This window comes from Semicossyphus pulcher, unplaced genomic scaffold (assembly GCF_022749685.1).
Source record: "Semicossyphus pulcher isolate SPU_LCO1_2020_fin unplaced genomic scaffold, fSemPul1.0.p SCAF_9, whole genome shotgun sequence".
Taxonomy (NCBI): domain Eukaryota; kingdom Metazoa; phylum Chordata; class Actinopteri; order Labriformes; family Labridae; genus Semicossyphus; species Semicossyphus pulcher.
In genome coordinates this window covers 26772063-26794262 of record NW_027211770.1, presented here as the reverse complement: position 1 = coordinate 26794262, position 22200 = coordinate 26772063, and the positions used below count along the sequence as shown (strand labels likewise).

Below are 22200 nucleotides of genomic sequence, written 5' to 3'. Positions count from 1 at the left end.
GGCCGCAGTAGCAAGGGGAAGCCATGAGCAATGGAAACTGCAATAAGCCTTGGCCACTGTCCCTGAGGATGAAGGGAGGGAGCGGAGGAGGGCAAAAGTGGGGCAGAGAGGCAGAGCAGGGGGAGAAAGAGGCAAGGAAAGTGGAAGAGTTGGGACGCTGAAGCCACAAAGCAAAATGTCAGCTTAAACACGGCCCTGGGAATGCGGTTTCTGAGTGATTCATGACTCAGGGATGAGAGTAGCCATATTGACTCATTCCCATGTTCCTTATCTATGATGCTTTTATACCTCTGTTGTGCAGAAAAGCCTGGATTTGTACATATACATGCAGTTTCTGTAGATTTGTAACTATTATTGCGTGTACAAATTAATTTTCTGCTTGTTTAATCAACAGAGCGCCACTGACATTACCCTTATCACATTATGCACTTTACCCAGTCTGCAGCTGAGTGCCACTACTACTTCACCTTGTGCATTGCAGTGTTATCTAGTCAGTTCACTTGCCTTACAAGACCCTGAGGCCTACTTTTGTCAGTGTTCACAACCTTCAGAGGACAGATCTAAGACACTACACTTATAAAAGGAATAACAAAACCAGATCTCTGATCCAGCCTCTGATGTTCTTAAAAGGGGATAAGGAATCCAGCTGCGGGTTTTCTGTGGGTGTTGACGGAGAGTCTGAGGGAAAGCATAAAACATTTTAAAGCCAGATGGAAAAAAATATGAACAATGCTTTGGCAAGCCGTAACTATGTCTCGTTAAATTTTTACTGTCCTGCCTTATCATCAAAAAAAACTTGTTTTTCTCCAGTGTTTTCATCAACGCAGCGCTTTCAGACTTTTTAATTTGGTCAGTAAACTGTTTGAACTATAGCCTAATCATATTTTGAATGCCACAGCCTATAAAATATGTGTGGCAGGACACTCAATGCTATTGGCTAATTGGATCAGTATATAAACATTTGTAATAGTGACATCAATTGATTAATGCTCAAATTGTTTGCACTGATTAAACCTGTCTTTGTTTTTACGACCATGTTCAAAGCTGACCTTGCATCTGTAGCAGACTCCAGAATCTATAGGTTTTTGTTGTTGCCAGACGCTCTCACATGCAAAAAGAAAATACAGGCAGCCATGAATAAGTGTGACTTTACTACCTTTTCAAACAGCAAAGGTCCTCTTTGTTAAATGCTCCCAGTTTTTATGTAGGGCCACAAGCTTGGAGTCTCAGGTTTTCATGAGCAGGCTGCTAACACAGAATCCCCCACACTGCAAAATTACTAGCATAACATTGGCGAGTGAGTAGATTCATTGTTATTGTTCACACATCCTTGCTGAGTCGAAGAAATACCGGTGTTAAGTGATAGAGCCGGTGCCTTAAATGTAACAGTCTTTAATAGTTTCATTGTGGGACAGAGTTGCTGAGAGAGATGTTTGAGGTTGTGCAATGTAAAGTTTTCTTGGATGTTGAACTCTATTTCTGTCCTAACATAAAGCTTCTGTGCCACCTGTATAACCATAACGTCCTCTCTTATGCAGGCCTTGGCACATTATGGGATTTCAAACCGTTAAATGTAAATGGTCCTCTCAAAGGGGGGTTAGTAGCAAAGTTAAGTGGAAGCACATGTGCAAGTCAGCCTGGAGTCTGATTATAGAAACCTCTGTGGCTCTGTGGCGTTTCTGCTTGCAGAATATACTCAACAAAATGAGACTTCTTTACTATTATACTGTAGAAGAATAAGGAACCAACAGCAGAATGGAAACTAAGACTCATGGAGAAGTGTGAGTCCATTGAGATGAGCCAGACTTTGAAGAGAGAAGCAGGGAGGGCCATACTTCAAATATAATCAACAAGAGAACCAGTGACATATTGCTCTGTCCACAAGTGTATTATGTTTAGTTTATTTCTTCATTATACTGTTTAAATAGTATGTGGGCATCGGCTAAAAATAGATCATTATTCCTTTCAAATGAACACTGCTTTCATAATCCTTCAGGATATTTATGTAACTTCTCTGTAACATAAAATGATTCAATTATATTGTTTTCCACTCTCCTTTTAAGGGGATCGCTTGACAATTTGAAAAATATGCTTATTTGGTTTGTTGCCTGAAGTTAAATAAGAAGATCCATTCCCACCTAATGTCTTAATAAGAATGTAAGTATATGTTAAAAGTATATAATATGAAAAACGCTGCAGTTGTTGTTGATTATTCTCTGTTTCTCTGAAGTGCAGTGCTCAGCAGCGAAAAAATCTGCTGTTCTTCAGGCACCAGCGCAGTTATTTGATGTGTACAGGAACATTGTTTTTGTCAAAGGAAGAACTACAGGGTATTTTAGCTTGGATGGCTTGTCTCTACCTTTGCCTAAATTGCAAACTAGCTACAAAACTATGCTTTAAAAAGAGAGATTGGCATCTCAAAATATAATTGGAGATGATGTTATACAGAAGGACTGATGTTTTGAGCTGTATTTATTCAAACAGAAGAATTGCAGCAGAGCCAGGCTGAGTCTGCTCACGCACAGGACACCATTTGCATGGCTTCTTGAGCAGGAGACCTATGCTTCTTGTTCAGTATAGCACCCACTGGAATGTATTGCTTCAGTTGACTATATAGACCATCACCTCTGATTAACTCGCAGCAAAAAGCAAATGAATTCCGAAACGTCAGACTATTCATACAAGCCCAAGACATCCCCTGTGTGTATCCTTGATATGTGAAATATAGACGCATTGGAAATAAGAAGGATTAAAAGATGTTCATGTCTCCTCTCTGTCTCTTACAGGAGAGGATGCTGAGTCAAAGTGGGGTGAACGCAAGGAGTCGAGATGTGTTGGGGCTGCGCTGCCTACCAGGTAAGATTATACCTGATACCAGGTATACATGGGGTCAATTATCATTTATTAGCTTGGTTTTAGCTGTTATATTATAAGTACATTGAAAATGCTGATGTTACCACTCTAAATGGCTTCATCTTTTCTGCTTTCATGCAGAAATGCATTTGCATTTCCTGCATTTAGTTACCCGCCCGCTAGAAACTCTTTGGCATCCGTTTGTCATTGCCTGTCAGAGGTGGTTTCATGATTTAACCACTTTAAAGCTAATCATATTTTATACAAGACTTTCTATTTTGTAACCATGTATGAATTAGTTGTATGTGAAGGCAGCATAATGTTTAGAGGTATCTTCTAAGGGTTTTTTAAGATGTAAAGATATTACTGGCATAGTTATTACAGTGATCATTATCTCAGTTCCTACTGAAACCACTTTATTGTTCTACCTAAACCTCTTGAGAAATTCAAACTTCTTCCATGTTGACAAATCCACACATCTTGCATTGACTAAATAAATAAATAAAGCTACAGTAGCAATAAACAGGTTACTGCTGAACATCACAGCCAGTCCGACACAAGGAATGTGTAAAGGCATTAAATAATATAACACCTCACAGCATGAATGTCAGTTAACATGTGCCATGGTGCTGCAGGATCAGATGAAATGTTAACACCTAATAACACTGCGGCAGAAAACTGCTGCTGCATTCATTGTTCTCTGTGGTTTGAAATTCCCATATTGTACTCGTAGCCACACCTGCAGCAGGAATGTCACAGCAGGTACTTTGCCTTTTGAGATGTGAAAACAACCGCAGGCTGAGCTGAACACACAAAAGGGGACTGAAAGCCTCAATAAGCATGTGTGTAGCTACTTGATTGTATTTTAGCATATGCTCTGAAGTTAATAAAATTAAATGAGGTTTTCAGATTCAGCTGCCTTGACGAGATGTTGCAACCACATCCTGAACGATTTTGACAACATATCTAATCGTGATTATTTCCACTGATATTGTATATATAACCACTGATATAATGAAAAACATATTTTGCAAAGATCTATACCACAGAAAGATAGTTTTTGAAGGTGTAGGCGGGGACATATCTTCAGCACAGCAAAAAGTAATTTAAAAATGTATTTTGGCACTTTTGTTTTTCATTAACATCAGTTAGTTTCTGGGAAATTCAGAAATACAGGAAGCAGCACATATACAATGTTACAATGTTGGATGTCCAGACTAAACGTGGGTGAAGCTTCAAATCTGTAGGTAAAAGTATGTTGGAGTAATCCCCAGGCTTCTCAGCTCAGTCTGCAGGCTGCAGTGAAAGCCAGGTTTCAGACCGTTTTTTCTACATGCTGTACTTTGTGACGTCACAAAGTGCTGCCTCAGCAGGCTTCAGAGAGCTGCCCCCTTACCCACCACATAAGTAAACATGTTAACAGTTAACATGTGATTATCTGCTTCATGTTGCAGGGACAGAAAGTCTCTGCTGCTGCAGTCAGATATATTTACCTAGCCCGCCCCTGCTAATATTTTTGAGTCAGCAACACCCTGCAGGAGCTTTCCATGAGAGTGTCAGCAGACCAGAATGCCTTCATCAGAGACAGGCAAATCTTTAATGCTGCACATCAGCAGTTACTCACAGCACTCTTCATGCGGGCATATGAAGTGTAAATGAGTGCGTGTTAGAGGAAACTTGGCCCATTTCAGTCATCATCTTTATTTAATCTTCTTCTCTAATATTTTATAATTCAGCTTTTTTATGCATCAGTTGGTTTTCGTTTGAAAAACAATCTGCTTATCTTTCATTGATCTGTCACACACATCCACGCTCATTATCATACAAACATACTGCACACACACATTACTGCTTGCACACGAGAAACACACACACTTCCTTCCTTCATTTCATTCACTTAGTCAGCCTTATTTGTTTTCCAGCTGTGTGTTTTCATCAAATACTTTCCAGCCTCAGCTGCTCCTTCACAACACACACACAGTTCCTATTCTTAGCTGTTAACGTTCCTCTGTGAAATGTCGACTGTCTTTACTTCACATTTTTCCCCCGCTGGCTATAACCTCCATCTCCATCTCCAACATCACCTTACAGCTCTCTTCCTTCCCTCTTTCTTCTCTTTCTCCAGCTCCATTCCAGGCAGATTAGAAACCCAGCTGTCCAGAACCTGTTTTATATTAAGAGAAAGAAGAAGACAGATGTGTCTTGGCAAAAATTCAGTTTAAAGAATCATCATTCCTTTTTTTCCGTCGAGACATATTTTAACTTCTCTGTGAGGTAAAACTACTATTAGTCTGCTGTAAATGTAGCATTTAATTCCACTTTGGACAGGTTTTAAAAAAGATTTCAGGCAGTGAAATCTATCCTTGGGCTCTGTTCACGCTCTGCAGAGTAAGTGTTGAGACAATTTGTGAGAACAAGTTCACTTTCAGGCACAAAGGAGTCGCGAGTCAGTGTTGCCGCACCGAGTGAAAGGGCTCACATTGCACCTGTGGACTCTCGCTCTTTCTCCCTTTCTTTCACACACACTCCGTAACGGGATGGGTCATTTGTCAACCTGTGTAAGAACAGTATCGTAGGCTGTCGTATCATCAGCACTACAGTGAAGCTGTTGTAGCATGATAGATTAACTTAGAAGTGTGCTCTCATACTAAATTGACTGACTAGTTGAGAACAGATCACAAAATCAGAAATATGTTGCCGAAGTCGTCCCGTTCTGTCAGTAGTTAACGTGCTGCTCTCAGCGTCCACGGCGTTCTCATGTGACACCGGGACACAGGACCGCAGAAACCGAACCGGCCTGCGGGAGGGCAAACGGGTCAGGACAGCTCCGACAGCCATAGGTAGATCATGTACCTTTTCAAAGCTGCGAGTGGGAGGAGGGGGTGTACTGTCCATTCACACACAATGCCAAGAGGCCAGGACCCCCCTCAAAGCTACTCCACAATCCCTTTTTTCTCCACAGTCTAACGTTACTGTGGGATTAAAGGCCTGTCAATCAGCTTTATCCCTCAATGATTGATGGACAAGAGACAAGAGCATCAATATTGGTATACTTGGGTTTCCATTCTGATAGTAAGAAGTATAAAAATGTCCTTCTTTGTATGTATGTTTTATAGTTTATTGTCCACAACTGGATTAAAGGGATGTCAAACAAGGGAATTTATACTTGTAAAGATGTCTGGAGATACAGTGTGTTAAATTGTTTTAGATTTAATCGTACATGTCTGGTTTGGTAACCTTTTAGTAATTACAGTGTAGCCTGCTCACGACAGGGCAGCTTTACAGAGACTGGCTTGGAAAAGGGAAAAGTTGGACATGTTTTCTTTCATGACAAGCTGACTGAACATATTTTATCATTTTGAAACAGCTGTCACCATTTGTGGTTGTTTGATCACATGAAGGTTTGTGGTTTTGGTTCTCTGTGCTTAGTCAAAAGAGCAGAATGATAGGGAAGTCTCCAACCATGGAGGATTGTTCTGACTGCCATTTATACCGGAAATGTCCTCCTCAGCTGCTTGTGTCTCGTTACAACTCTATCCCTATATTTAACCCAAAGTAACCTGTCCCTGGTATTTACACTTACTCCCAGTGGGTTGAGGAGGCCAGAACCTCTGCATGCATCCCAGCTGAAAATGAGGAACAAATGTGGCTGAAAACAAATAAAACCCAGGCTGAAAGCATGTGGGTCAGATCTTTCTCAGAAGTATTTTCTCAGGCCGATCCTTCTGGTCTCTCTCTCTCTTCATATCCAAGTCAGTGACCACAACATCAACAGAGCAGCTGAAACATTAAAGGGAGGAATCAAATGTAAACTTAGTATGGAGAAAAAAATGCTACATGTATGCCCAACAGCATGTAAGACGCAGAAGCCTTATAAATGCTTTCAGATTGTTTACAGCTGAAAGTTCAACTTGCCTTGGTTTTCATTAGAGCAAACATTCTTAAACAAAGTCCAAACTTTCTTGGTATTTAAATTGAACTGTTTTCCTTAACTGTGAAGGGTTTGCATTGTTTGGATTGTGGCTGGCACGGTCAAACTGTTATGTACCAGATAGTAGTTGAATGTGAGACCTTACTGTTCAAATACAGAAAAGAAATATCGTAAACTGACCGGGTTAGTGTATTAAAATTATGTAAAGCATGTTTCTGCCTTAAAGGAATGATGTTTTCTGATTGTTTCACCCTTCTGCTCATTAGTTGGTCAATGCTCAAACCAAACCTTTTAATTTGGCAAGCTGTGTCCGACCTATGATCCTATCAGGTTGATGTAACTGGCATTCATGAAGCTGGCACTCGCTTTTAGAAATCTCCAAGGAATCTGAAATCACCCATTCACGTTGTGTAGTGGGTTGGTTTGCTGTATAACACTTCCTAGCTAACTTGGTGGTTTAACAGGATACGATAGGAAAGGTTTTGATTCCTAGCTAACTGTAATGTTACGGTGTTGTCTTTTAGCTGTGGGTCGCTAATGAGTTGTTTTACCTTGAAATATGGCCTGATTTTTTTCCCATTGTCCCTTCAGGGGCGGATCAATCAAGAAGTGATGATATAATAAGAATTCATCAGATTCCCAACGTATATATTTATATAATTTGATAACCTTAAATACAGCAGTACAACATTATATCACTTAGGCTTCCCACCATGGGAATGATGGCATGAAAATGGCTGCCATTTGAATAGGATGAATTGTTGCTGCTATTGTTTTATCCTTTGTAATAGCCAGAATCCAGCTAACTGTGGGCCACACCCACTGAAAAATGGGAGGTTCCAAACAATTACCCCTAAAATGTCCCAAATATTGGTGATATATGCACACACTGTCACAGAAAAAGACAGACCTGAATGTAAAATATATAATTTATTATTTCAAACATAAAAACCCGGCTTTAATCACAATACTGTGTTTGTACAGCTTACATTGTTACACTTTGTCTGGAGCTCCCCAGAAAGACAATAAAATATTTTATTTGATTAAAGGACAGCAGTCTCGTAAACACCTTCACTTGTCCTGCTGACTCACGCCGAGCTGAGGCACCTGCTACCAGAAACGTATTAAATCTCACCAAAGAGTGCAAAAAGGCCCACAAGCCTCTGGTTCCCTGTCTTTCTCTTCCCTTCTCCTCGGCTCTCTTACACAGGAATGTTTTCGGCTGTGTTGCACCCTGGGGAGACTTTAAAACAAGGCATGCAAAGCCACAGATTGTCCTTTGACAGACTAACTCTCAACAAGGGTCCGCTTTTGTTGCCTGTGCTAAGCATTTGAAATCTCTGCTTCCTTGCTTCCTTGCTTGTGTGGTCAGGTTAAATTGATAAGTTAAGCCTCCAGTAGATTTCATGCGTGGTTTTGCTGGGCAAAAGTGTAATCATAGAGCACACCCAGACATTTAAACTCCTCTTGTGCAGTCAGCAAATTATGGTGTTGGAATCAAAGGCTCCTCTTCCTCTTTCTGTTCTCTCACAGTGTAAACAAGTGTTTCATGTGAGAAAAATGACTGTTTCCTGTTTGTGCTGTGATATCCCCCAAAACATTCATTAAGCTAAAAGCAAGTGGAAGCAACTCTTGTTCTTTTGCTTTCAGTGGAAGTGCCGGGCTCTGTCGACATGTGCACTACAGGAATTTCCTCAAAAGGTTTTTTTTTTCAGTATATAGGAACCAGCAGTATTTCCCCATGTTTTTTCATGGTATTTTGAGTGAATATCAAAACATTTGCATGCTATGTGTCTGACCAAACCCTCCTCTTGCCTTGGACAAAAAGGCCATTTTCTCCACGTCTACCCAATCCTGGACTCTGTTGCCATGGAAACCCACAGTCTAGCTGGCAAAGGCTTTGTGTTCCTGCAGGAGGAGGTGCTGTTATAAATGTGCTGTCTCACTGCTGTGTGTGTGTGTGTGTGTTTTGGGGAAAGGGTTTTTTGTTTGTGCACATCTGTGTTTGTGTGTCGCAGATTTTTCTGGGTGAAAAGGTTTGTTTTAGGAAGCTTTTGTCCTGGTATTTCAGACGCATTCCCAGCCGTCCTCTCTCCTTAGCCAGAGAGGAAGATTCATCACTCAGTCTCAACAGGATCAGTGAACGCTTTAAATATTGAATATCAGAAGAAAAACAAGAAAAAATAGATTCATGGTTGATACAAAGCAGCAAAACAGCTGAATAGGTAGAAAGAATTGAAAATCAAAATTGGGTTAGTCCCTCAGATTTGCAATTCTTATTATGTAATATAACCCACAACCAATAGACTTACTGTCATCAGTAAGATGGTATGTTCTGTGTCCTTCCTGCTCCTCCCTGCCTGTCTACCATGCACTGGAGACTTGAAACAATAAGCAACAACTTGTTAAACATGTTGATGACGCTCTCCCAGAAGCCCACTCTCTGTGAACTTCCTTGCTGCTGTCTGTACACTTCCTGTTATGACCGTCCCTAGAAGCCCCCCTGTACACTCAGTAAGACAATTTTATAGGCACAGAACAACAACCTCTTGACTACATTACCCATAAATTCTGTCTCTTTTGTCCCCACCAGGAGAGTGTGTACTTCAGAGAGCTGTTATGGTCAGGAAGAAGTTGACTGCCAGGGAAGGAAGAGGTTGGGTATCTGGGACCCTCTTCTGTACCCACTTCAGAGTGGCCTTTGTGCCCCAGGACAGTCCCAAACCTGACGTGAGTCCTTCTGCACTGATTACAAACAATTATTCTGTACCATGGTGCAATAATGTTTTGTTATTGTCTCTTTAAATGACGACACTGTGAAAGAAACTCCAACAGAATGTAAAAACTGTAAAATTGTGTCCTTTTTTATTTGCTTATACTTTTTATGTACACAACATTCATGATGCAGGACAATGCAGACCCAGTGCTCTTAGGGGATCATGATGTGGCTTTGGCATCCATAGAGAAGGTTGTTGTTGGTAAGTGAAACTTTCTGCCCACATTTTTACTCACCTCACAAAAGGTATTTTAATAAATGTCATGACTCAGGATGGAGCAAATATTCTTGGAGCTAATTTGTCCAAAAAAACAACATAGGAGCAAACGGTTTAGCATTTGTACATCAAAACAAACAAACTTAATGATTTAATAAAGCAGTCACTCGAAAATAGATGCAACCATGATCTGACTTCATGCTGAGCACTGAACAAATTGATTTTCCACAGAGCAGCAATGCTCTGTAAAATTGGTTATCTTGCTGAGAAATTGGGAGTGTGCGGCCTGTCGCCTACGGCTCTGCTGTGGCTTCTTGTTCTTTTACTGTCTTGTACAATATCAAATTATCTGCTAATAAAAATAAAGCTTGCTCGGAAATTCTTTTTCTAAAAATAAAGAATCTTCTTCTCCATTACCAATTCTCCATACCAATATGCTGACCATATACAGTGGGGTCTGATTTCATGAATTACCACGTTAAAAATGACATACTCAACTTATTAAGTAATAAAATCCATTCCTTAAATTCATGACTAAAATTGAATTATGCAAATAAGATGTTTGAAGAGCACCTACTGTGTGATCGAGCTTTGGGCTCCCTTGTAATTTGATTTACATGGAGCACACATATAGTAGGTCTAACCTACATACTGTATGTATGTAATCTACACTCTGGAGTTCTTTGGCTCTTGACCTGTTACTCTGTTAATGTTTAATTAGACCTCTTTCTCCCCCTTAGTGGGCCCGAACAGGACCAAGCTTGTTACACCAAACTCCTCTCTGAAGTTCACTCCAGAGGAGCTGGTGCTTTACTGTCGGGACCTGCGAGTCATCTGCTTCCTGTTTGACCGCCTCACTCCTGACCCACAAGTCCTTGAGGTGTGTCTGTCTCCTGATTTTAGGGTTTTCTTCTTTTAAGCATGACTAGGTCAGACAATTTAAAATCACTTTTTATATATTTGTTTTTTTTTTATAATGTATTAAGCCGTTTTTATTTTACTGTTTTATGCTACATTTTTCACTTAGAGATTTGTGCACTGGGGTTGGTAAATATTTGCATGCAGCTGCACATTTCAGTGTGTGTGTGTATTGGCTCCGATCCAAGGCTCTTGTTACTGTCATACTGATAATCAGTCGTTTCAGAGCCTAAAGACTAATGCATAGAGAAATAGATCCTAACCATGGACCGTAGATCAATGACTCTGTGCGGCATTAATGTTGAAAGCTGATGACCTTTGTCATGTTGATGGCTCACTGTGGTTTCCCTCCTCAGATAACCTACACCATCGCCAAGACATACCAGCCTCTCAAACCAGGGTCAGTGTTATCTTTCCAGAACGCCGCCCTGGGGAGTGTAGGTGAGTAGATTAATGTATACAGCCGTACATTCACCTCCTGGCACTGATACAATCCCTTATTAATCTTTCATCTTACAGCAGTATGGATCCACAAGAAAGTAGAGTGATAGCTCACATATTTTTTTGTTTCCATGATTTTGTTTTGGGATGTACTAGGGCTGTATCCCATTCAGATTTTTGCTGATCAACATGAAGCTCGGCATATTAATTATTTATACAGTTTTACAGAGAAACACTAATCTCCTTTATCAGCCTTCATGAGTCTCATTTTTTACCTTTTTTGTGCCTGTTAATTTAATCATTAATTAAAAAGTTTCCAGCTGACTGCTTTGTTTCAAAATCACAGTTTTTTTCTGTGTGTGTTTTTCTGTGTGCATTTTTCACTGTGACAATTCTCAGGAATAACAGCTCCGAGAAAGTGAGAAGCACATGGATAAAAAATGCAGCGTGAATGTGTTAGCCATGCGATGTACTTGCTTTCTTCAGGCTCAGAACTTGAAAGCTCTCTCCTGGTGTGCCTTCATCAAATCTGTTCTCACTTTGTTTTCTTAATATTCTCTCTAGCTCCAGGGAGAGGATGTACCCAAAACTATGATCACTGATTACTCCTGACTTAACTCTGTTATATCTATTTTTGGTTCTGTTTCTTTCTTTCTTTCTATTTCCGGTTGTACCATCAGACTGTGATGTTACAACTCTTAAGACTGAGAAGCTAGCTCACATCCTCTGTGGTTGAAAAAATTTGGAAACATTCTCCTCTATGATGACACAATGAAAAATGAAATATTGAAACCACGGCCAGATGTGGGGAAAACACTCCAGTGGTTTTGCGGCGAGGCTCATTAAAGTTTACTCGGGCTGGTTTTGACAGTGATTGAAAAGCTCGATTTATGAAACATTAAGACACCATAATTAAACATAATAACGTGCTGTCAGAGAGAAAGACTCCGACTCGGGACACACTTACCATCTCACCAACAAAATTAAAAACTCATATGCTGGGTGCTGACCAAACCAATGGCTGTTCACCTCCTCCATATAGAGTAACACGAGCCTGTTCTTACAATACATTATGCTATGTAAAAGTTACGCTAGGCTGACCAGGCTGTGGGTGACTGTCAGCTGTTGGATAAATAATGCAGGCCCCCCTCTGAAACAAGTCTCAAGATGACCTGCAGTTCAACTCTGCCTCAGAGGTCAAGTGTGTCCGGTGTGTGGTCAGTGTTTTGCTTTCTGTCTGCTGAATGTATAAACAGACATCACAAAATCACAAAATCAATAATCTACTGAGACAAGCACCTCAGATGAGATTCATTTATGCGCAAACAGTTTTCTTAATCCAGTGCCAAACATTATTCTGAAAAGATTTTTGCCATTTTGATCCCCCCTCTAAATTTAGTGTAGTATAAAAGGAAAGAAGAACTCAGGCTGAGTTTACAAAGAAGCATCTCACAGTCAGCTGCTTCTTCCGAGAACGATGCCCGTCACAAGTTCCCAAAATCTAAGCTTACATCTTTAAATGTTTTGTTACATTCCTGTCAACTGTTGAAAACAACAAATATATTCAGCTGAAATGAGAAATATAGCAAATCCTCACACTGGAGTAGCTGCAAAAATCAATATCATCATACTCTGTATCTGGTCTTGTCACTGTATGCACCATAAGCATCAAGACATTATTTTAACCCTGACACGCGATACTTTATGTCTCTTCTCAACAACAAACCTCTGTCAAAATGTTTTCTATCACTATTCCTCCTCCAGAAATGAAGCAGTTTCTTAGCAACCGTCCCCGAAATGCCCACATGAACTGGTATGAGTCTGTCTCAGACTGGGAGCAAGAGCTGGAGAGGTGCGGGGCCACGGGCTGGAGAGTCAGCTCAGTCAACGACCGCTTTGAGATGTCAACCAGGTAAACCCGAACAACTCTGTGTCTGTTGGGTTTATCAGTTTTTCTGAACATCTTCTCCTCAGTGTTATCTCCGAACCAATATTGTAGAAAAACACAACACAATTTGGCGATGCTATCTACCAGCAACACAGTTGTTCAAGTGAATGTGTGAATATATCTACTTGCAAGTCCTTGACAAGAGAACTTATGGATATCATAGATAAAAAGGGAGGACTGAGAATGTAAGGCAAAGCCAAGGCAAAACTCCTATAGAGATACACTCATCTTAATCACTCTCTATTCTGTCAATAAAGCTGAGCATGCTGTCTTTCTTTCAGCCTGCCTCGGTTCATCGTGGTTCCACAGAAGGTTTTAGACACTGAGCTGAAGAAAAGCTTCGCCCACTTCAATGAAGGACGCATCCCTGTGAGTGCACGTAGTGTCGAGCAACATCTTAATATTGGTTCATGAGTTCATTTGATTCTCTTACAGCCTCAATACTGTGATTTTCTCTTAAAGGAATTCTCAAGTCAAGTTTTATATAGTTCTGGATATTTTATATATTAATGAAATGGTCCCTGACATCAGTTGGTATTTGTAATTGCTGTATTTGTAACTCCTAAAGACATGACAAAGACAACAACTTGTAAAGTACTTTTTATAAAGGGAGGGTTTTTCACAAAACATAATAAAGGTGCGTCAGTTCAAAACAAGAGAGATCAAAACAAATGTTTAAATTCAGAACCATCTGTGCTGTTTAGAATAAACCACATTGTGTATAAAATCAGACAAACATGCTGAAACACCGAAATATTCAATGCTGCAAATAAGATTACAAGTTTAACTTCATGCTTCAAAACAAGAGTTGGAACTTGTGAAAAATAGATGAGCACAAGTGTGTATTTTGTGCTATAATTGAATGATATTCCAACTGCAGGCATCTTTTAGACATGTTTTTCCTTCTTATTATCATTCCTGTGACACAAATTACAAGATGAATGGAGATGCTGTGACGGCCTTGAGGGAATATCATCACTGTGGAACGTGTTATTAGAGAGGATGAAACTGTGTTCTGTGTTGCAGCGCTGGTGTTGGCGACACCCGAGAGGCAGCGACCTACTGCGAATGGCCAGCTTCCAGAACAACATCTACCATGAGAAAGACGACATCAGGTGTGTGTTCTGGGTTTTCCAAATGTTTTTTGGTGTGTTTAACATTTGAATGTGTTTTAGGATCATTTCTCTGCACAGTTGTTAGCTGTAGTGTGCTGACTCTATCACAAGGCAAATCATGGGTTACAGTAAACTAATAATAGGTTTGATGTTATGCCCTAAAGCTGCTGTAGGAAACTTTTATTTTATGTTCCAACATATCCATTAGCTCTGTCTTAATCAAAATAAAAGCTACAAAAAGACCATCCCATCTCTCTGAATTGTATATAACATATTAAACCGTGATGAGTGAGTGGTTCTATCAAGGGAAAGTTGTAATCAACATGTTTTAGTAGTTTTGTACCTTTGCATCTGTCTTTGTATGGTTTAACTGGGAGTGTTCAAACTAATTAATACATTTAACCTAACCTTAAGTACCTACAATTTGCCTTTAATATGTTTAATGAGGCTCTGTGAGGAAGTCTGTGTTTACCGAGACACATAGAAGAGCCAGACACTTGTCTCTGCAACTGAACCATCTTTGGCATCAGTTTTATAAATCACTCTGAAGAAGATGCAGTAACACGTTTGATAGATATTCTGAGCACAGGAAATCATAACTCAAAAATTAGCCTACACTAAAAACAGCTGCAGGTTTGAAAAATGTGATGATTTCACAGTCAGAAAATTTGTTAACTATCATGAACAATTGACATCTTTCTTCCGAGATAATCATTGAAACAATTTACTTCTTAGAAATATGATCATACTTTTCTGTCTACTTTTTTTGCAAAGTAATCTTAGCTTGTTGCAGGTGTGGCAGTGTGTTCACAGCAGTACTCTTGCTCCTTTGTAGAAACCTGGAGATGATCCTGTTTGGTTGCCAGTCCTCTCTGTGTGTGGTGGTGGAGCTGGGTGAGGAGCTGCCCTCACCTGCGGACATCCAGCTGGCTCACAGCCGCCTGCGGGCTCTCTGTCTGGGAGGTGAGGAGAAGACATGAACACACACGTCTACACGCAACACCTGAGCAAATATGTATTCACATGGCACCAAAAAGCTTACAGAGAATTGTGACAAATGAAGCATCCACATCTTTAGTGTACTGGTTGTATAAACCTTGATCATGTCAGTTTGTAGTCATTTGTTAAACCTGTTTCGCTATCCAAAATAAGCCTCCCACTCAACATCACAATTACTGGTATTATGGATGGGCCTTGCTGATCAAGCTAGTGCTAGGGGTAGCTGAAACCTGAGCATTTTCTCACCCCCCAAAAAGATAGTGACAGCCAAATCACAAGGCTCAAAGCTTCAAATAGCAGTTTAAAAAACCACTAGCTGAGGTGACAATGTTCACTTCTTCTAAAAAAGTCTTTATTCTCTTTTTCACTTTCATTTTGAGACTCTGAGTCTCTAAATCCCCTGAGGCTCTCTAAATGTTCAATAAAGTCTTGATGGACATTCTAACGTGTATAATTGCACCACAGTTTTTCAGAGTTGTTTGTGCCCTCAGTTAAAAACAGTCTCTGTCAGAGGCTCTTTATTGCTGTTTTTGTCATGTAGGCACACACAGCACATTCCTCGTTTGAGTAAACACAGAGACGACAAAACTACTCGTGGTCGTCTACAATCACTGGCCCTGGCCCTGAAATGCTGACCTATCTCACACTGACACACACTCTGACTCTGTTTCTCACACACACACACACAATGTGTAAAGGTCACTGATTATCTCGGTTCACACATTCGTCAGCTCAGTGTTTTGTCTTTTGTGGGTGAGAGCGTCACAGTTCAGGGGATTATCATGTTAATCAGCCACTCAGTTGTATGTGGTCGGCTTACTGGCAGTGGCCTCTGAGTCTTTCAAACACAAGGTATATAATGAAAACAGACTTTGAGGATTGTTTTAGAGGCTAATTCCTCTTTTATGATGTGGATTTTGCCTCCCTTTTGAGTCCCATTTTTAATATGTGCGTGATTCATATTAAGGAGGTAGCCTTCTTTGGGTGTGACATGGAAATGAATGCTGCTCTTTCAGGAACAGCTAGACTGATGGATTATTAAAATATACAGATTTCACTTGATCATATCGTTATCTCATTGTTTGACGGACGAATAGCCTTATGGTTAAAACACGAATAAACATCCAAAAGAGAAATTTAAAAATAACATTTTAAACTTCATTGCATTATTTCTTTAAACCCTGGAAGATGCTCAAAATCCAAGTTTTATTTACCTGTGTGCTCCACACCATCTAATCTCATTGTTATGTCTGCTTCTGTTTATCATTTCTAACCTTCAAGTCAGCTGATATGCAAAGACCCTGTTTATGCCGTTTTAGTGATAAAAAATATCTCTTCTGTTTTGACTTCTAGATATCTCCACATCTGTGTCAGTGCCTGATGACAAATGGTTATCTACCCTGGAAAGCACACACTGGCTAGACTACACCAGGTAACAGCTTTGATTGGCTATTTTGCTTTTGTATTGTTAAAGAGCGGCTCCAGTCATGTTTTAAGACATATCAAATGCTCTGCTTTAAATGATAAATTGTGTCTGATATGTTTTTTTCTGCAAAATACGTTTAATTACCTTGTAAATATCCTCCCAAGGCATCTCCACCTTCTCCCTCTTTAAAAATTCCTGAATCTGCATAGTCCCCGCCCACAATGTGCTACGCTTCTCCTTTCGCTGAAAACAAAACACTGCCATCGTTTAGTGGCAACTTGTTGAAACTTAGCTAGCTTGAAATGTAGTAATTAGTAGTATGACGAGGGCGGTTACAGCTGTCTCGCATATCGCCAAAGTGGTTGCCATAAGTTATACATCATTAAATGCATAGCGTCACCGCGTCCATTAACAGGATTGGCTCCTTAGGCTTGTGACGTCCCAAACCTGGCAGTATGAAAACGTGTTGTTCAGCCTGTCCTTGGTACACTGCAGTTTAAAAGCAGACAGGCCCAGCTATGGAGATGACTGCTGATATTGTCCCTGATATGTCTTGTAGCACATGAGAAACACCTCATGGAGATGTTTACAAGGTTAAACACTTGGTTTCGTCTGGAGGGAGTCTTTTAAGTATAGTAACTGAGCAGATTTATTGCCATTGAAATGTAAATGAAAAGTTACCCAATGGTAAAAGCAATAGATTTCTGTTTAACTAGAAAATCTTGTGAAACTTTTTTCATCATCAACATCAAGCCACAATTTAGAGAAACTAAACCCTATGACCTAGGTTATAACCACTTTTTTTAAGTAATTACAGTAAAACATGTTTTGCTTATTTGTTATTTAATCACTGAGATTAATCTAATGTGAAATTATCGACCTGCCTCTGTGTCTTCAGGTCCTGCCTGAGAAAAGCTTCAGAGGTAGCCTGCCTGCTACGCGGCGGTCACCTGACTGTGGCACTGCAAGGTGAGTCATGTGACCCAGGTCCCGGCTCATATTATTCAATCCATTCATTATTCAAGGCACCTCCCTCTCATTAAACCCACATAAGGGCTTGCCCTGCAGTAGCTATATATCAGAGACAAGCACACTCCACTGAGCCTACATGCACACTGTCAATAGGCCTCCATACAACATGCTTTTAAAGACGTACTTACACCGGACTCTTATGTTTATATCAAGACCTTGGTACATGAGATGTCACATTTCAACTGAGTAACCACAAAGAAAAAAGCACATGTGACCTACTTATAATAACACACATATTACTCACAAAACTGCAAAAACATTCATAAGGACACACACACACACACACACACACACACACACACAAACACATATGTGTAACAAAAGCTGGGTCCTTTCTGCCAAGTCTTCAGCTTTCACCTCACCTCAAGTTATTGCACACTGATGATCTGTTTTATTATTGTTTTGACTCCTGATGGTATGCTTAGGTCACCAAGTAGCAGTAGCATGTCTGCCATCCAGGTTGCAGTCATAGATGTGTCTGACAGTTAAGTAGTAGGGACAAAAGAATACCAAAGACGGTTGTTTTGAAAAGATAATATTTTAATGTGCTTCTTGGACTCCATAGTATGACTAATTTTACAGACTGCTGTTGGCTTGTGATAATTTGGTCTGGCTGCCTGTGGTGCATTTATAAACACCCAGAGAAAAAGACTCAAGACTGCATCACTCAAACAATGTTTGTGTTCAGCTAAGCGTGTTTACTACTGCCTGCTGGTGTTTGACTTTCTCTGCACTCTGCAGCTTTAAGTGCCCAACAACAAGCCTGTTTAGCTGAGAGGTTCATATATCTGCCGGGCTCTAAGTCCTCTTGTTGCGGCAGATCTGTCACTGGCTGGATCAGCAGTAAATAGCCCACTGCAGAAATGACTCACTACATTTCCCAAAGTCTCAGTGAGCCTCTCCCTCTCGCTTCTAATGTGCGTCTTTGTCAATATAGTTTTTGTCTGCAGGTCTGTCAAATCAATATGTTTTTATCTCCTACTCTCTCCTTTCCTTCTGCAGTCTGAATTAAGTGCACAATTAATTGGTGGTTGTAAATGAAACAGCCCTGTTGAAGGAGTGCTGGTCTAATATTTAAAACGTTTTGAGCTCGATGCACAATGAAAGTGCATCTCTCTTTATGATAACAAAGTTAGTCATAATGTTTCTAAAGAGACGTCATTAACTCACACAGACACAGTGATAGCAGTGTTCTGAGCAATGCAGGAGGAATACAAACACATTTACAAATGCATCATAGTGTGACAACAATGTTACACTGTGGCCACGTAGTGTAAGTAATGTCAATGTATTTGCTAAGAAACTTTAAAAAATGACAACTAAATAAGCCTGTTTTGACGTTACAGAGTCGGACGACCGGGACATGAGCTGTGTGATTTCCAGCCTGGTGCAGGTGATGTGCGACCCTCACTGTCGGACCCAGCATGGTTTCCAGAGCCTGGTGCAGAAGGAGTGGGTGATGGCCGGCCACCGCTTCTACAGCCGCATCAACTACCACCGCGACAATGACAAGGAGGAGGTGAGAGGACGAACTGCACACATTTAGATCCTTTAACTCTGAGTTCTACACCATGATATGTTAGTTATCGAAACAAATGGAGCGAAAACAGTAAAAGTTAGTCTCCCTTTTTCAAGCTGAGAGTGAGGAGCTTGTATTTGGAAAAAAAATTTAAAAACCTACCCGTCATCTAGTTTTATGTCCCAGTGTTTGTCCTTTACCTGAAATTATTGTTGCATTTTATGGCATTGGTTTTACGTGCACCTGTCCAGCGCCTTGAAGCACTACAAAAATAGCTTGTTTGCTTACTCACTAACGTCCCCCCTTTAGGCTCCAGTCTTCCTGCTCTTCCTGGACTGTGTTTGGCAGCTGCTGTCCCAGTATCCCTCTCGCTTCCAGCTGACAGACGACTTCCTGTTGGCCTTGCACGACAGCATTCACCTGCCACTCTTCTCCAGCTTCCTGGCCAACTGCCAGCGAGAGAGATGCAAACGCTCCCAGGTACTGAACACCTGAGAGGGGATCGGCATCTCCTGCCCGATTACAGGACTGAAACTAGGCTAAATGCTTTCCTGTGTAATGTATCGATTTGAATATAATAACATATCACACATAATCTTTAGAGCGTGAGACAGTGACATTTTATTACATTTTGAAGTCATTACAATATCAGTTGCTGCAGACATTTTCTCTCAGGATATAGCTCGATCTATAGATATATGATGTGATGTTTTAATAGAATAAACTGGCCAAAACAAATCTATATAATATAACAAATTTATATAATATTAAGCACAAAGAAAATACACAAAACTAAATAAATATAAATTCTTCTCTATCCAGAATCTCGGGCAGTCCTACACACCTGTCAACGGCTGGAGAGATGTGCTTCATCCGGATTCTTCCTTAGATGCATCTGACCCCCCTCTGCCCCCTGTGTGGGACTGGGCTCTGCAGTACAGCAAGCCCAGACGAGACCGCTTCACCCAACCCGTCCCCCCGATCCCTCCGCTTCAGCCGCTGCTCAACGGCAACCTCAACACCAACCCAGACTCACACAGGGTAGGCCTGCCAGCTCTTTAATGATGCACAACACCCTCTAGTGGCCATGATGGGAAGTCCTGGTTAAACAGCTTATGGCACAGAGCATCTGGTGTTTGGATGTTAATGGCTTTGCAGCTTTTTATTAGATGTTTTATCATTGCAGTAGTGATAGATCTTATTGCTTCTTTTGCTTGGATGTATGTTAGTTTGGATGGTATTTGTAGAAAGCAACACGTTTTTGAATTAAAAAAGTCCTATTAACCTTAATCAGTACAAATTTAAGTGTGGCCACCATCAGAGAACATGAGGGACTGTTTTGTTGGAAAATAGTCAAATCTCCTGCCTGAGTTAACATCTTTCAATGCCCTGAGTGTTTGCTACAGGCCACTGCACCCTCTTCTGGAAGGCAAAAAACATGCTCCCCATTTGAATGGGCTGCGGTCGAATAGTCTTTCATGCTTAGTTAGGTTCCTAAGTGAGTGAAATGAGGTCTGAGATGAAAGTTGGCAGCCATGATAAGACCAAAAAAAAGGTGCATCATTGCAGCCTTTGTTATCTCCTTCAGCATAGGGTACACTGGACCATGCTCTGAGAATGGAAAGGAGATAATGCCATCCTACAATTCCATTCAACAACTACAGTGAAATCAACTGGCAGCCTACATTCCTATATTATTATGAATTGGTATTATTCATCAATATCCACATTGTAGCTTGCATGAAACCATACCATCAAAGATTTACTGCTGTGTTCTGGTTATAAGATCGCAAATAAGTAACTAGGGATGTTAAAGTGCTAATCTCCAAGATCTCAGTTTTGTTGTCTTTGGCGGCACCGATGGCTCTTGATTTTCCTCGCTGACATTCGCTTTCCTTTTCAGACTGTTTGCTTCATCTGAGCGTCAAATTTGTTTCTTTTTCTTTGGCTTTTCACTTATTTTAGAAGTTGTATCTGTAGTCATCCATCTTTTCTTTGTTTGTTCAGCCATAGTCGATTAATGTTTACTCGCAACACTCGCAGAGACCGGAAAGGCAGCCGCTTAGCTCCGCCTACCCTCTCTGGCAGACCAACCACTGCTGGGTGATGAAAAACGCGTCACTAACTGGGCGCACCAGACACTCAGTTTGTAGTACTGCAAATGCAAAGGCTTTCATCAGTGGGCCATAGACTCAATCACCATTGTGTTACCTCATTGGGCGATAGATGACCTAACAGACATTTATTTACTTCAAGCAATTACTCTTTATTAAATGCTAACAGTACTTACTTTTTCCACTTAACTTAAAATATCTAAGACCAACGGTGCAAGACATGAGCTTTTCACTGTGCATGAAACTTTTGCCACTTTTTGACTGACAGCATCTTTTCCTCCCTCATCTGCCCACCAGCTGGCTGACACCATCCCCGGCTCAGTCTTCCTCCTCTCTCGAGGAACCTTCTCCTGTCCTGCTAACCTGCTTCCCTGGCGCAGCAGCGGCAGTTCAGGTGTTTACAAGAAGAGCCATCGGAGGGCGGCGTCCTCTGAGAACGTGCCCGGCCTGGAGAGGCTGCTGAAAGCTTGGGCCCTGACTGACATTCCCCAAGGCCTCACTTCCACCTCCGGATCTCAAGGACCACTCGACCCCTATGAGCCCCTGCTGCCCCTCCTCATGGGGCCCTGCATGGGTCTGTGGAGGGAGTGTTACCTCCGGGGGGCGCTCCATGCACAGGTATGTTAGAAGGGTCCCAAAAACCTTTTGAATAGATAACTAAGAATGATAAGGAATTAGGTCAGTCACCAGATGGTTCAAAGATACATGTATAAACTGTATTTCAGGTATACAAGTCGGGTTTTTTTGCTGAATTTTCACTTCTTTTTTTTTTACCTCTTCAGACTTTTTAAAAATATCCTTTAACTTGATCAACCTAAGATGGAAACATACTCTTTGGTTGAGCTGTCCACACTAGGGGCACCATCAGACAGGCAGCATTCATCACCACTGGCTGTGTTTAAATATTGCTG

At 40.8% G+C, this 22200-nt stretch overlaps 1 protein-coding gene across 1 annotated transcript in view; it reads left to right on the top strand.

Moving 5' to 3' along the window:
* mtmr11 (myotubularin related protein 11) overlaps positions 1 to 22200 on the top strand; it is a 31849-nt gene that overhangs the window by 5927 nt on the left and 3722 nt on the right. Inside the window, exons 2-16 of the mRNA XM_069656564.1 lie at positions 2787 to 2856; positions 9378 to 9514; positions 9693 to 9762; positions 10518 to 10657; positions 11052 to 11136; positions 12901 to 13048; positions 13366 to 13453; positions 14111 to 14199; positions 15035 to 15162; positions 16552 to 16630; positions 17523 to 17593; positions 19003 to 19175; positions 19485 to 19655; positions 19998 to 20216; positions 21587 to 21907. Coding sequence (XP_069512665.1) covers positions 2787 to 2856; positions 9378 to 9514; positions 9693 to 9762; positions 10518 to 10657; positions 11052 to 11136; positions 12901 to 13048; positions 13366 to 13453; positions 14111 to 14199; positions 15035 to 15162; positions 16552 to 16630; positions 17523 to 17593; positions 19003 to 19175; positions 19485 to 19655; positions 19998 to 20216; positions 21587 to 21907 — 1989 coding nt within the window. The remainder of the gene's footprint in view (positions 1 to 2786; positions 2857 to 9377; positions 9515 to 9692; positions 9763 to 10517; positions 10658 to 11051; positions 11137 to 12900; positions 13049 to 13365; positions 13454 to 14110; positions 14200 to 15034; positions 15163 to 16551; positions 16631 to 17522; positions 17594 to 19002; positions 19176 to 19484; positions 19656 to 19997; positions 20217 to 21586; positions 21908 to 22200) is intronic.